This window comes from Micromys minutus (assembly GCF_963924665.1).
Source record: "Micromys minutus genome assembly, chromosome: 12".
Lineage (NCBI taxonomy): Eukaryota > Metazoa > Chordata > Mammalia > Rodentia > Muridae > Micromys > Micromys minutus.
The window spans coordinates 34,105,968-34,121,617 of NC_137981.1; the positions used below are offsets into that span (position 1 = coordinate 34,105,968).

At 48.9% G+C, this 15,650-nt stretch overlaps 1 protein-coding gene across 2 annotated transcripts in view; it reads left to right on the plus strand.

Moving 5' to 3' along the window:
* The first annotated feature begins 3,318 nt into the window (after positions 1-3,318).
* The window catches only part of DLG5 (discs large MAGUK scaffold protein 5), a 106,841-nt gene continuing 94,509 nt past the window's right edge, over positions 3,319-15,650 (plus strand). For both annotated transcript variants that reach the window (XM_080926709.1, XM_080926710.1), the window contains exon 1: positions 3,319-3,813. In XM_080926709.1, coding sequence (XP_080782835.1) covers positions 3,510-3,813 — 304 coding nt within the window. In that variant the 5' untranslated portion in view covers positions 3,319-3,509. The remainder of the gene's footprint in view (positions 3,814-15,650) is intronic.

Here is a 15,650-nt window from a genome sequence, read left to right on the forward strand (position 1 = left end):
CCAGGGCTACGCAGAAAAACCCTGTCTAGAAAAAACAAAACGTTGTGTGTGTATGAGGGTGTAGGTGTGCCGTGGGTATGTGTGTATGATGGTCTGAGGAAAACTTCCATCTTGTACCTCGTTGAGGCAGGATCTCTTACACGGTTGCTATTTGTGTGCCCCAGGTTAGCTCAGTGCCGTTGACTTCTGATAGTCCTCTCGTCTTTCCTTGTCTGGCTGGAGGGATGGTGCTGAGATGACAGGCATGTGCTATTGGGTCCGGCATTACTGTAGGTTTAAGGAATCTGATCTCAAGCTGACTTGCGCAGTAAGCACCCCCTGAACCATCTCCCCAGTACAGAACTTCCTTAAAGAAGTATTTATTTGCGGGGATGGTGCTTAGAGGCACTCAGGATGGTTCAGAGGTTGGCATCCAGTCGAAGGCTTTCTACCTGGCAACAGGATCATTTACCTAGATACCAAGAAGGTTGGAAAAGCACCTAAATCTGCATGCAGTGTGTGCCTAGGCAGACTGCAAAGGGTCCCTGCTCTGAGACCCAGTGTCCTTATGAGATTGTCTAAGACAAAGATTCAGGTCAGCAGGGCCTATGGTTGTTCCATATGTGCCAAGTGTGTCCATGAGAGGATCAAACAGGCTTTCCTTATTGAAGAGCAGAAAATCGTTGTCAAAGTGTTGAAGGCACAAGCACAGAGTCAGAAAGCAAAATAAAGATGCAGCTCTTTTAAGAAATAAAAATCAAGAATTGGTCTAAAAATACTTATGTGTGTGTAGATGGGGCGGGGGTTCTGTGTGCATGTGGCACATGTTTATTGTGCAGGTCAGAGGATGAGTTATGAGAGATGGTTCTCTCCTTCTACCTTGTGGTTTCTGAGAATCCAATTCAGGTCATTCAGGCTTGGCAGCAAGTGCCTTTGCCCACTGAACCAACCCAGTAGCCCCCTCTTCTTATAAGCATGAGTTCATTCTAATGCCCTCATTTAACTTGATTGAGCCTATATAGTCAAGGATTGTGGGGACCAGGGGGAAGCTACAGAAATGAGTTCATGCCAAGGTGGTTGGTTAAAACAACTTTAAAACATTAAATATGTCCGCAGGCTCTCTCATCTAGAATTTATGTTTCACGTAGGCCTCCAGAGCATCTTATATGGGATTCAACAAAAGTCGTGTGCACCACTAGCCAGCCCCTAGGAGGAAGTGTTCTCTTCAATTGCTTCCTGGAACAAACTCCTAATCTCTGCACTGTTCTTTGAGAGTGACTGGGAGACTATAGCTCTTCTGTCTTCAGCACCCTTTGGACACAGAACTTAGTTGGTTCTCTGATCAATAAAAAGATGGACGTCTAATTTTCACCCCTCCCCACCATCTCTTCTTCACTATTAATTCAAATAAGAACCTAGATGGGAAACTCAGGGATGCTCTCGGGTTAAGTAACGACCAGCCAGAGAGAAGGTATCTTAGGGGCAGGGGAGCGAGGGAGGTCCAGGGACTCTGCAAAATGATGGCACCATGACAACAATGGGCCCCCATTCCCCTAAATCGATCTGACACAGCCTGAATCACCCGAAAGAAGAATGTCAGTTGGAGTCATTGTCTTCTCATAAGGTTGGTCTATGGACAGATCTGTGATATGGGCATATCTTCATTGACAATTCATTGCTAACTGGGCAGGACAGCCCAGCCTACTATGGGTGGTACCATTCCCTGGGCAAGTGGTCATGGGCTGTATTAGGAAGCTAGCTGTGCATGAATCTGGCAAGCAAGTCAGTATGCCCCATTCCTCAATAGACCCTGCCTTGGCTCTGAGTGAGAATTCGTATCTTGACTTCTCTCAGCAATGGAACTGTGACCTGGAAGTGTGAGTTAAAATATTCACTTTCTTTCTCTAATGTGTTTTTTGGTCATGGTATTTGCCAGAGCAACAGAATAAAATTAGGGCGTCTTCTTGGTCACAGAAGCCCAGGCTATCTGAACAGAGAGAGATCTTCAAATAGTTTTGCCTCAGCATATTAGAATCCATGTCGGTTTACTGAAGCCTTTAAAATGATAAATCTATCAAGCCCAGCCCAGGAAACACATGTTCACAATAATGTTGAGATCGTTACAGTGCTACAGTGACCCTGCTGAACTTGCTTGAAGCCATAGCTGAGAATCTTTGGCCTGACAGTCTTCTTAGTCCCTTTCTCCTGAGAAATACCAGGTGAGGAAAGGTACTAGGTTCTCTTCTACCTTGAGCATCATTCTGAGGCACAGAGCAACCTAAGGTTTGGCAAAGCCTGGTCTTCTTCTTCTAATCATCATCATTCAGAGTTTGTTTCCTAGTAACAAACATGGTTTCTATCAAGAAGGACATTTGAGATGCCTTTGTCTTGGAGACAGTGGCATAGGAAGAGTTCTTGGCCCGTCTTAGAAAGTAAGTCAGTGGTTGCAATGCAGAAGTTTGTAGTGTTCTTTGGGATGCACATTTTGTCCCAGGTGAGCAGCTTGCAGAGGGCTGTCGGAGAAGGGCTTGAGCTGCAGTCATTATGGGAAACAAGGTAACTGTGATTTGCTACAATCTTGGGGTGACACCGAAAAGACAAGCACTTTTCTTGCCAGAAAGCTCCAACAGCCCACAGCAAAAGCTCCTTATGCACACCCAGTTCCTGCAAACATCTACTGCCTTTGACTCTGGAGCTCTGATACAGGTAAACAGGATGCTATGAACTGCTGGGCAGGTGAGGGGATTTTATTGGGAGATTTTTCTAAGAAAATCTTGGAATGGTGACTGATTCTAGAGAGGTCTTTAAAACTGGAGATGTCCAAGTTTAGTGGGGGAGGGTTTTGCATTGTGTCCTTGGTTTATTTTAGAATTCTCAGAAGAGCCTGGATTAGGGGCAGTATGTGAACAGGGTAGGGGCCGTAGCTCTCAGTAGCTTGTGGGCTAAGGCCTGTGGGCTTCGGACCCTTCCCCTCTGCCCAGTGCTTCAGTCGCCTGCTACCTCCTCCAGGCCGAAGGCGGGCCCGGGAGGAGAGAGGCCAGAGGGGCGGGCCGCGGCTGTGCAGGCGGCCGTGTGGGAGCCCGGGTGAGCCGGGCCGGAGCCGTCGGGCGGCCGGCTACTTTCCCCCCCGCGGCGATCGCAGTGTGCGGCGGGGCGGTGGGCGCGGAGGCGGAGCTGGAGGGGGCATGCCTGGCTGCTGCGAGGCCTCGGGGCGCGCCCCGGCCGCCGTCCCCACCTCCGCCTCCTTCTTCTCCTCCTCCGTCTCCTCCTCCTCTTCCAGTCCCGCCGCCGCCACCGCTGCCGCCGCCGCCGCCGCAGCCAATATGGCTGCGCCCCGGAGCCCGGGAGGCGGCCGTTGAGAGCTGCCCGATCGTCCCGGCCCCGAGGCGTGCAGGCCCCGGCCCATGGGCCCCGCCGCCTCGCGACTCCCGGCGCCCTAGGCTGCCGCCCAGCTCGGCGTGCAGCCCGCCGGCCTCAGGGAGCCCCGGCGCCGTCCGGCGGGGCGGGGCGGGGCGGCGCGGGCCGCCACCATGGAGCCGCAGCGCCGGGAGCTGCTCGCCCAGTGTCAGCAGAGCCTGGCCCAGGCCATGACCGAGGTGGAGGCCGTGCTCGGGCTGCTGGAGGCAGCAGGAGCGCTGAGCCCCGGCGAGCGGCGGCAGCTGGACGAGGAGGCGGGAGGCGCCAAGGCGGAGCTGCTGCTCCAGCTACTCCTGGCCAAGGAGCAGGACCACTTCCAGGACCTGCGCGCTGCCCTGGAGAAGACTCAGCCTCACCTGCTGCCCATTCTCTACCTGAACGGCGTCGTCGGGCCGCCGCAGTCTACAGAGGGCGCGGGTGAGTGGCAGTCCCTCGCGGCCCCTCCTGCCCTCCGGCCACCCCTTCTCTCTGCAGCTCACCCGGGGAGGTGTGGGGGTGGGGGACTGGGCTCTGGTCGCGGCCACCGCTCTACCTGTATGGCGCGGGTGACACCTCCTCTCTTAGCCTACCGGGGGAGGGACGGATGCCGGGAACCGAATTCACACCTCCTGCCTCTGACCTGCGGTTTTCTGGGAACAATAACCCCCTCACCGAAAGCTTCGTCTTTCCTCTCCTTGTCGCTACTGCTGCAGAGTCAGTCCTCCGGAGGCCACCGGGTCCGGTGGCGGGGCGGAGGTCCGAGGACACCTCGGAAGGATGTCGGTCAGCCCCTTCTTTTCTAAGCTTCTCACGGTCGGCTAACCCTTCGGGAGCCCGAGGTTGCAATCAGCAAGAAGGGAATCTAGGCCAGGGGCAGATCCCATAAGTTTTGATCCCTGCCTCCCCGTTTAGATCACTCGTGCCTTTTCACTTTGTGTCGGTGTCCGTTGTTTCCTTCTCGCCCCCTGGATCTCAGTCTCCTAACTCGCCCAGATTTGCTGTGAATTATGCACAACGCCTTCCCCGGTTTCTTTGGAAATTGTGGGCCCGGAAAAGTTGAGGAAGTTGCGTTGCACCATGGGAAAATCTTAGTAGTGGTTGCTGTGGCTCAGTCCCCTCCCTGTGAGTTCTGAGTTCCCGGTGGAGAAGAGCTGGTGACTGAGTCCTCTGAGTGGTGCCCTTTGGAACCCCTGTGTTCTTGCTCTTGGAAGTGACTGATTTGTAAGTGTGTGTAGGGGGAGGGGTTCTGCTGGGAGTTTGTGACTTGTGGTAGGCTTGTCCTGACTGGGCTGTGGAGAGAAGAAGCCAACCTCTTCGACAAGGAAGGATGAGGGCTGGCATGGATGGCGTGTGTTGTGGCAGGAACTCTACCTTATCACGTTTAATCACTGTTGACAGCATGTGAACCATCTAGTATTCCTGCTTTGCCAGAGAGAATAGTGTAGCTTCAAGTGGTTAAAATGCTCAGGAAGGACAGAATGCCAGGAGTTCTCAATTATGGTCTATTGCTTTTTGAAAACATATTTAGGGCCTGAAGACAGCAAGTGTGTGTCTTGTGTCGGTCTTGCCCTTGTTTTAAGTTGAATCAATACACATAATAAAAATCAGTAAAGACACATGTATAGTGAGTGAAGAGAGCTGGAAAAATAAGACTGCCCTTAGCAACGTGTGGGCCAGGGGTTGAGGAGACCCGTTTATGGGACTGTTAAAAGCTACACTTATAAAGGGAGTGGTTTTATTAGGTGTGTGTAGTAGCAGTTCTCATCTCTGTGGGCCATCTTAACCCTGTTTTCTCTAGCTGAAGGAAACTGGCATACAGAGAGGCTGAACTGCAGCCCCACCACAGAGCACTTCAGGGATGCCCTTGTGTCTTCCCCTTGGACTTCTGGTTTGTGCATTCCCATCTCTCACACCTGCATGCTGTCCCTGCAAGTATGATTTACTGGAATTCCAGGGCAAAGCCAGTAGTCTCCTTGAATAGCCTTTCGAAGTTGCTTAGAAGAGGCTGTCACGTGCAGCTAAGAGAATAAAGGACCTCACCAGATACCTTTTCCATTCTAACTACTTCTAATTTATTTTTGGAGAAAGGCGTTTATCAAAGATCTGCTTCTAGAAGTCGGTCTGAGGAAGCACAGAAGTTAGAGGGCAGCCAAGAAGTCCTCACGGTGATGCGTGTGTATCAGCCCTAGGGTTAATCTCTAGACTACAGAAACTAGAGGACAGATGGCATGTGTTAAGGACATCCTTCATGCCCTGTAGGTGGGACCTCTGATCTGATCTTTAAGGTTCATCTCTTGCCCTCCAAGGGATGGGATACCATAAGGTTGAGATTTATCCCTAGGGCTGTGATTTTTTTTTTTTAAATCTATTTCCCCACACTTCAGAATTCTACTGCTTCAGAGAGGCTCATGAAATCCTTAGAAAAATGCTTGTCAAGGAGGCTAAGTTCATTTTATTTACTAGGTTAGGGGAAATTTGGGTAGCACTTGATATGGCAAGACAACATCTGGAGGCTTTGGTAAACAGTGGGACGGGCTGTGAGTCAATGGTTGTCTGTGTGTCTTTGTAGTACTGTGACTGAAGAAACAGGCTTGGCTTAGGGGGAAGCAGGGGCTCCTGTCCTGGGCCTGATGTGCCACCTTCTGTTGCTTGTGGCCACCCCAGTGTCACAGAGGGGTGCCTTAACATCTTCATTACATTGAGTTCCCAGGGCCAGTGTCAGGCACCAGGAAGGTCAGAGGGCAGGAAGGTGAGAGACACCAGGAGCCTCTCTCTTGTTTCTTGCCTTGGGTAGTTCCTCCTGTTTGCTGGCCAGGCCTTCTCACCGATGGTTCAAGAGATTACTGGTCTCTGCTATCTTGCTCACACATGGGATTGTAGGGAAGGAAGTATCACCCAGCTGGTCACCCCAACTGGTGACAGAGAGAGATGGGAGTTACCCTTGACTGAGTGATGGGGTCTCCTGTGTCTTTTTATTGTGTTAGAGTTGAATTTGGTTATCGATTCGGTGTTTCTCTCGTGAATTTAATTGCAATTTCTGATTTCTCTTACGAAGATCCTTGAGTTTTGCTTCTGAGGGCCCTCAGGGTCTTCATCTGCATAGTGGGGTTCAGGGTGCCCTGCCTCCTGCCTCAGTCCTGGGGTCAGGGGAGGGAATGTCTTTAGGGAAGGATGAGATGCCCAGCTCCGGGAGCTTGGCTTAGTGGGCTGGAGTGAAGCAGCCAGGAGTCTGTCTTAAGGCCTTGTTAAGGCAATGGGACACTTTCAGGGAGATGGAGCTGTTGAATGAAAGATACAAGAGCAGGTATTTTGCTTTCTTACAAACTGTGTACTGTCTCTCCACTGCTCTCTTCTGGACCTAGTGTGGCTCTAATTGCCATCTAAATATCAAGGGCTTCTTCTGGTTTATTTTTTTTTTTAATTTATTTATTTATTATATGTGAATACACTGTCTCTCCCTTCAGACATACCAGAAGAGGCCATTGGATCCCATTACAGATGGTTGTGAGTCACCATGTGGTTGCTGGGAATTGAACTCAGGACCCCTGGAAGAGCAGCCAGTGCTCTTAACCACTGAGCCATCTCTCCAGCCCTATTGAGGGCTTCTTAAATTATTTTGTGCCAGGCTTGTCTTAGAAGACAGAATTGTCTTCCTGCTGGATCTCACCACCCATGTACTTGAAATTGTCTTATCCCTTTCTGTCCATTCCTTCGTCCTGTGCCTTTTCTTTACTTCGTGGAGAGAGATGCTGTTACTGACAGGAAGAACATGTCACAGGATCATCTGCTGAAGAAGTGGAGGGAAACCTGGAGGAGAGACTGGCACTTGAGCTGAAGCTAAAAGGGAACCTGCCATCCATCCATCCATCCATCCATCCATCCATCCATCCATCTATCCGTCCATCCATCCATCCATAGACAGGGCTTCTCTGTGTAATAGCCCTGGCTGTCCTGAAACTCACGCTGTGGACCATGCTGTCCTCAAACTCACAGAGATCCACCCGCCTCTGCCTCCCAGGTGCAGAGATCAAAGGCGTGTGCCATCACACCTGATTTTTAAAGATGTATTTTATGTGTATATATGTTTAGCCTGCATTTTGTAGGTGCATGTGGAGGTCAAACGAAAGCATCAAATTCCCTGGAACTTAATTACAGATGGCTGTGAGCTAATTGGATGCTGGGAATTGAACCTGGGGTCTCTGCAAGAGCAACAGGTTCTTTTAACCACTGAGCCATTTCTCCAGCCCCCTGGGGACTCGAGGCTTGGAATGCAGAGAGGGATATAGGGAGGACAGCAAACATGCAGCAAATAAAAAGCCTGTAGAGGGTACAGGCTGCTGGAACAAAGAATTACCAAGGGTGTGAGGCAAGGAGGCCTCTGGGGTCCAGGGAGAGGTTTGGATGTTCCCTGAAATATAGGTGTTGTAGAAGGTGAGGCTGGAAGCATTTTTTGTTTTTGGAAATGGGATATTTCTCTGTAGCCCAAGCAGGTTTCAGACTTGTGGAAATCCTTCTTAAGCCTTCCCAATGAATGCTGAGATTGCAGGTGTGAGCCCGCATGTTCACCTAGACCCCCTGTCTTTCTCTCTTTTTATTTAAAAGGGACTAACCCTGCCAGGCTCTTCCAGAGACTAGTGTGGGTGGACCTGTGTTGCCAGATGTTAGGTATTTATTATTCCCTGGTGATTGCCAGAGTCTGTTGTTTCCTCTGCTGCTTTTGAGCACCAGCCCCTTTCACCTGGTGTAGTCTGGGGGATCAGTAGGGGAAGAGACAGAGTATAGCTCAAGCCAGCATTTGCCTTTCAGAGTTGGGTTATTTGCTGCAGAGGAACCTGAAGACCATGGTTGAGAAGAGGTTCCTGACAGGGGCAGGTTGTAGTTCCCTCCGTTCGGGGACCATGACAACTTAGCTCAAATCGTCTTAGGCAAAAAGGACAACTTATTGATATATAATACAGCCATAATAATATTTCTTCCAGGCTACATGTCTGGCAGTGGTTTCATAAGATTATATTAACCTAGTGACATTTCTGTAAGTATACTCCATGATGATCATGTAGTGTTCAGTCACCTATACATGCATGTTTAAGGCCGTTATCCCAGTGTGAAATGACATATAGCTACCTTCTAAAACCTTGACCCTTGACTCCTGAATCTTGTGAGCTTTCCCGTAGGTCTGAAATGTAGCCTTAGGTCTCTGTAGGCTTGATGTTCACTGATCCTGGGCGGGGAAGGAAGGTAGCTCTCTTTAGTCAGCTAGGGCAGAAAAATCTTCTGGAGAGATTTTCAGTGTCATGACCAGGAGCATGTATCCATTTGAGGCAGAGTGTCTGTGGCCGAGTTAGAAGGCCAGGGTTGGTTTGGCTTTGTCCCCATCATTAGTGATCTGTTCCAGTACAAGGCAGTTTTTATAGAAGCAGTTTCTCCAAGGTAAGATGGGCTGGGTGGATAGTGTAAGGAGAGAGACATTATGCTCGGCACTGCCCTTGATCAAATGAGTAGACCAGCTCATCGCTGGAGTGGGCTATTGATGGTCAGGCCCTTAGCAAGACAGTTAGCTTCTCCACACATGCATCTTGCTGTGTTAAGTTATTACTGACAACTGCTGGTGTTGGAAAAGCTGGTGGTCACCAAAACTTGTAGAGTCCTAAATACACGTACCCCTAATGTCAGGTGGCCTGGAGTTTCTGGCCTTGTCCATCCATGCTGCCTGACTATCTAGCCTTCCCCTAGAGGGCTTTGTATTCTGGGCCATAGCCAGGGTCTCTAGGATGTTAATGCTTAGATTAACATCTCTCTTACCCACCTCCCCACCTCACCCTGCTTGCTACACCTTCTTGAGTCCCCTGGCTCCTGGCCCAGGAACAGTGATGGACAAGAAAATGCTGGAAAACAAGAAGAAACCTCAAAAAAAAAAAAAAAAAAAAAAAAAAAAAAGTTGCAGAAATGCCCCAGCCTGGCAAATGTCTTTCCTCTTTCTCTTCATCCCTCCCAGACTGCCCCTTCCATCAGTGTTGTTCTGGGGAAATGGAGCCCTGTCCTTGCCACAGTCTTCTCTTTTTGGATAGATCTTAATAGCTCAATGCTTAGAAGGAGAACTGGATGTTTGGAACTGAGATGACTTCTGAGTTTAGTGTTGAAGATAACTTTAGGATTCACAAAATGGGATTTTTTTTTTTTTTAAAGCTTTCTTCTATAATACGTGCAGTTGGGAGTTTTTATGGAAATTTTATAACGAAGCAAAGACTGTTCCTTTTTTGTAACGATGGCATACTTGGACAATTTTAGCAGTTCACGCGTTTCCCAGCAGGCTTCTTATCAGCCACACTGTCAGCAAGCCTGCTGGGAAGTCCAGCCTAATGGGTGAGTAAGCCCTGCCTGCCATTTTGGAAGCTCTCTTCTCTCCTGTGCTATCATGGGTCTTATTCTCCTTACCCGGGAGCTTGGCCCTAATGCAGCCATTATAAAATACTCACTGCTTCAGAGTGCTGCTTGATAATCAATGGTGAGCACAAAGGAAGGGCATTTGGTTAGTGTGTTGAACCATGTCACATAATAACGACAGTAGGGACCTGGAACAGACAGATTGCTGAAGGTTTGTTGCAGCTCCTTGTGAGCACTGTAAACAGGTATCAGCATTACTGGCTCTGTGGCTATGTTACCAGCACTGTGTAATCTGGAGGCGACTCTGCTCCGCCACATGGTCCATGCTTCTGAGCATCTCTCAGATGCATCTCACTGTGATGGAAGCTGGCGCTATGACATTGGTCTGAAGTCTTCAAGGTCAGCCAGCAGGTACCAGCTGTGGAGGGCTGGCTGCTCTGCACCCTGTGAGGCAGCCTCTCCTTCTCAGACTCTAATATCAGCCAATTGTCCTTGAAGGAGCCCCCATGTGGGATCTGTTTCTAAGTGCCAGCCTGACCTTGGCTGAGCCTCTTGGCTTCCTGGCCCTCGCTCAACAGCAAACAGAATTGGTGAAGCATTGGATGGGGGGTTTCTCAGTCCTGTGGGGTTCTGAGCACTCCCCAGATGGCTTTTTGTCCCAGGGGGTGTGGTAGTTGTGTTGGAGTGGATTTCTGGGGACAGTTCCAGATCTGTGCCATGGTTGTTACTCGCTTTAATGTTAATGTGGGGTGTTTTGAATACTCTCCCTCCGCTTCCTGAGAAAGGGAGTATAGTAAGAGAAGTATTTTGTCTCATTGTGTGCCCCCCCTGTGTGTGTGTGTGTGTGTGTGTGTGTGTGTTTGTGTGTGTGTTTTACCCCTACTTCAGAAGAATCACCTGCACCTTCTGCAAGCTCCAGTGGGAGGGAAGCTATGCAGTGATTTCCTGGAAAGATGTGGGCATTAGAGAGCAGGAACCCTGAGCTACGTAGCTAGCTGAAGCTGGGGCTGCCTGGTGTGTTTAGCAGGGAATCTTCAATGGGATAGGACTAGAGATAACTGGATTTTTTTTCCCTCCATTATTTTCCTAGGACAAGTTGTAAATCTTTGTCCTGTGCCTCAGTTGATGTTTTTGAGGTGTAATTCCACAAATGTTTTTACCTGAACAAGTATTTGGAAATCCTGTGTAGACTATCCAGCCTTCATCCTGGGGAGGATGGTGACACGCGTTCAGGTCAGCCTCGGGGGTCAGAGCTTGTGTGCTCTGAGTTGTTTTATTTTTTTAACTGTAGTAAGACTCATGTACCATAAGACTTACCTTGAGCCACTTTGTTTTCACTCCAACAAGGCAGAAGATGTGAAAAGAGCTAGTCTGAGCATTTTAAGTGTGCCCTTTGGTGGCACTTAGTATTTATAGACTGTTGGACTACCCATATCATCACCGGTCTCCAGAACTTGGCCATCTTGTAGAAGATGTTCACTGAACAGTGGTCTGCTCCCCTCAGCCCCTGACAACCACTATTCCCTTTTCTGTCTGCATGAACATAACTAGTTTAGATATCTGTTATAGTTGAACTCAGTGTATCTTTTCCTCGTGTGTGTGTGTGTGTGTGTGTGTGTGTGTGTATACATATACATGCATACATACATATATATATATACACATACATACATACATATATATGTATTTTCACACATGTGCAGAGGCCAGAGGAGGCTGTGGAGTCTCTTCATCTGTCACTCTATGCTCTCTTCTTTGGATCTGCAGTAGTTCCGGATGCAAGGTTTAAAAGAACTGCCATTGCTTTCTGTCCGTAACACTTTAGTTTGGGGCTGGGTAGAGGCCTAGTGCTAACAATTTCCCTTTGTCTAAAATGTAAGTATGATACACATTCACATGCATATATACACATGTATATATCCACACACACCTGTTCACACACACAGAGACCTCCACATGCATGTTGCTAAGATGCAGGGCAGCTCCTTTGGATTGCAAAGGAGTTCATTTCAGAACTTGTCTGTGACTGACTCCTTTGGGGCAGACCTCAACCATCCCATCCCAGCAGAAAACTCAGGGCCAGCAATCTTTCCCCCTCCTTTGTGGTGTTAATAGCTTCACCACAAAGGCCTTGGAGTGTGCTGGGCCATTTCTGTTTCATAGACTGCTCAGGCTTGGTTTGCTTTCTCATTTCTCGTCCAGCATACCAGCTCTATCAGAATGTTCTTTCAAAAGGTCTGGGTCAGCATTTTCCCCAGGAAACATGTTCTGAGCACTGGTTTGATGGGATGCGGATAGATGCTGTTTTTGCCTTGGCCCGGCTCTGTGGTCCAGTGCATTCAGATAGTGCTGCTTTGAGCAGGCCTGATTTCATATCATTAGGCTCTGGAGAGCAATTGTGGGCCAGCTTTGCTAGCATGGCTTCATAGACTGATGTGACCACAAAGTCCTTTTCTGTGGGACATCTTGATGCATTTGTGTTCACTAGAATATAGATGGGAAACTTCAGCTTTAGACACGGTACTGGAACACAGCACGTATGACTTATTCTCATTTCCTCTGGCTCTCTGATTGGAGCACCTGAGCCATAAACATTTCCCTTACTTTAGCTTCTGATGCCAGCTGAACTAGACACATGTGGTTCTGGGGTTATAGCTGTCAGATTTTAGGTTTATGTTCTTGCTGGACCCGTTGGAGCTTAACCAGAATGAAGTCTGATTTCATGGACGTTTGAGATGCTTTTCTTGAGGATCGAAGCAGCAGGACTAGGCCTTGGGCCATAGAAGTCAGGGCTTCTAAGGATGCCTTGGGAGGATATGGGGGGGACTGCTCTGGTGGCTTGGCTGCTGCGGGTCTAGGCAGACCTGGTAATTGTGATTCAAGAACAAGTTTTTTGCTGGGCCTTGGACACAGCTGGTCTGGAGAACAGAGAAGATGGTCTTTGTTCTGAGATGTCATGGAGGATGGGTGATGTGGATGAATGAATGAATGAATGGATGGCCCAGGTGGCTTGGATGTTGTAGGTGGGATTGGAGCAGAGAGCAAGGCTCTAGGATCAGAGGCAGTTGAATGCCATGAGCATGCTCTTGAGGGCCTGGCAATTTAGGTTTACATCTTAAGTGTTTCCACCCTGAACTTTGTGACTCTAGCAGCTGCCTAACCTTCAGGACTTCCTCTTCCCATCTGTGAAAGGGATCAGTAGTGTTCTCTGAGGGCTTTGATGAGAGCTGTTGTCACTCTGTCTGCTGGGATTGGCTTGCCCTTAAGAGGAGTAAGAGCCTTGGGCTATATGTGGACTCAAAAGTGTCATAGGCCATGAATGGGGTTGGCATGACAGAAGCTGAGGGGCCAGTCTAGGGTGTCTACCAACGAGGAGACAACCTGGGGTGTCCGTCAGCGAGGAGGCTGTGGCTGTGGCACTTTGGTGGATTAGGTTCCTGAGGCTTTGGTCATAAGGAGGCATCGCCATGCCCTTTGTTCTCAGGGGACACTGTGGAGATGGTGAGTCCAGCGCTCTTTGGCTGAGAGAGATGAGTGCAGGGAGCCCAGGGAAGGCACTGGGTGGGGGGGGGGGAGGAGAACTCAGATTAATCAAAGCCTTTTCTTCCTTCTCTCCTGCCTTTTAAGTGATTTGTCTTTTCAAGCCTGTGGAAATGACTGGATTATAAAAGGAGCAACCTCTTCCAGCAACCGCAGAATCCTCAAGTACTTTTCTTTCTTTTTCTATTAGATACTCCATGTGTTTACATTTGAAATGTTATCCCATCGCCCACCCTGCTCCCTCCCCATTTCCCCCTCCACTTGTCTCCATGAAGGTGCACTTGCTCCCAATGCCCCTCTCCACCTCCGTGCCTTGGCATTCCCCTACATTGGGAAAACGCACCCTCCCTGGACCAAAGGCCTCTTCTCACATTGATGCCAGACACTGCTATTCTCCGCTGCATAGGCAACTGGAGCCATGGGCCTCTCAATGGGTGCTCGATGGTTGGTGTTCTAGTCCATGGGAGCTGTGGAGGGTTTGGCTGGTTGATAACGTTGTTCTTCCCATGAGCTGAAGTATTTTAAGACAAATCCTAGCTAGCATATCCTTCATTCAAAAAATACCTAAAAAATTTCTAGAGCTGATCCCAATATTGCCTGTTTGTGTGAGGTCTTGCAGCCTTTAGTTAGGGGGTAATCCTTACAAATACAGTCACAGCTTTATCTGTCTGTGTGTCTGTCCCTGCCATCACTTGTCAGTATGTGCTTAGTCCCTGCTTCTACTATCTTGGCTCCGCTAAGTGCTGGGCCCACAAAGGTCACCCCCACAGCAGCCAGCATGGTTCGTGATGGGACTCAGCCCACTCGGAGTGCCCTGCTCTAGGTGTGTTAGCGGTCTGTGCCAAGCTGATACTCAGTTGTCAGTTGTCCTTGCATCTCCAGGTAATTTGTTTAAATGCAGATTTTAACAAGGTGTTGCTGTTACATGTAACTGATGTCATGTAGGCCGGTCCCGGAACTCATGGCATTGGAGCATCGTGCTCCGCTTAGATCCTCCTCCCCAGCACCATGCCTGGAGAGAGAAGAGCTGCCCCAGAGCTTTATTGGGGTGAGTCCTGGCTGGTCCCAGAGGCTGCTGTGTGTGGAGCTTTATGTGTACTTGCTTCCTCTGTGTGTGTTTGTAAGTCTCCTTTTGAGGCGAACCATTTGAAAAATGACAAATGACCCAATGTGCCTAATGAGAACCCACTCCCAGCTACCCCTTTATTTATTATTTATTTCTGAAAGATTCCTCTTGAGCTTCAAACAAAAACAGAACACAACAAAAATCTGTCACTAGCCAGCCCAGCCCTACATTGCATAAGAGGACCATTATCCGGTTGACACATTAACCAGCCCCTGAGAGCTGCGTGTGTAGGAGGCTGTACCGTGGGGACAATTGCCCGTGAATGGGTCTGACTTTGGCAGGAGGAACCTCTATGTGGCTTTCCATGACAGAGCAACCACTCCCCCGGCCCCCTCCAGCTGCACCCTGCATATCACTAAACAAAGGTGTGTAGTGTCTGTTTTTCTTAAGATTTATTTACTTTATGTGTATAAATGTTTTTGCCTGTGTATATGATTTTTAACTACAAGTGTGCCTGTTTCCCATAGAGGTCAGAAAAAAGGTGTCACACCCCCTGGAACTTGGAGTTATAGATAATTGTATGCTGTTATGTGGGTGCTGGGAACGGAACCTGGGTCCACTGCAAGAACAGCTAGTGTTTGTTCTTAGCCAGTGAGCTGACTCTCCAGCCCTATGTCTGGGTTTTTATAGGTGTAGTGGTCTCTCTCAATTTACATATCTGCATGTAATAAATAAACCTGTCTTTTTTTCGACTGTTGACAAAACGTTTTCCACGTGCATGTTGAAATCTGTCTAGACATTTTTAAAAATGACAGTGCAGCAGAGAAATTGAAAGCAGCACAGTTTGGTTTGTGCTTCTGTATGTGGGGGTGGGCGGGATTGTGTCTGTGGAGAGGTCAGAGGTCAGCAGGAGTCCCTTCTCTCCTTCCACCACGTGGATTTGAGGAATAAAACTTTGGTCAGCAGACCCGGAGGCAAGCCCCCCCACCTGCTGAGGCGTCTGGCCAGCTCCCTGTCCGGATGTTGTGTAATTTGTTAAAATTTTATAATATTCTGGAAGCAGCCCGCTGACATTTTCAGGAGTTGCAACCATCTTTGCTCTTTCCAGCTCACCTCCATTTTATTTTCTTTCCTGACCAGACGTGTTTTCATGGCTTGATTTTCATTTGAAGTACTTATTGTCTATTTGTTTATTTACTTACTTAATGTGTTTGGGTCTTTTGTCTGCACGCATCTCCATGCATCACATGTGTGCCTGCTGCCCTCACAGACCCAGGATCCCCTC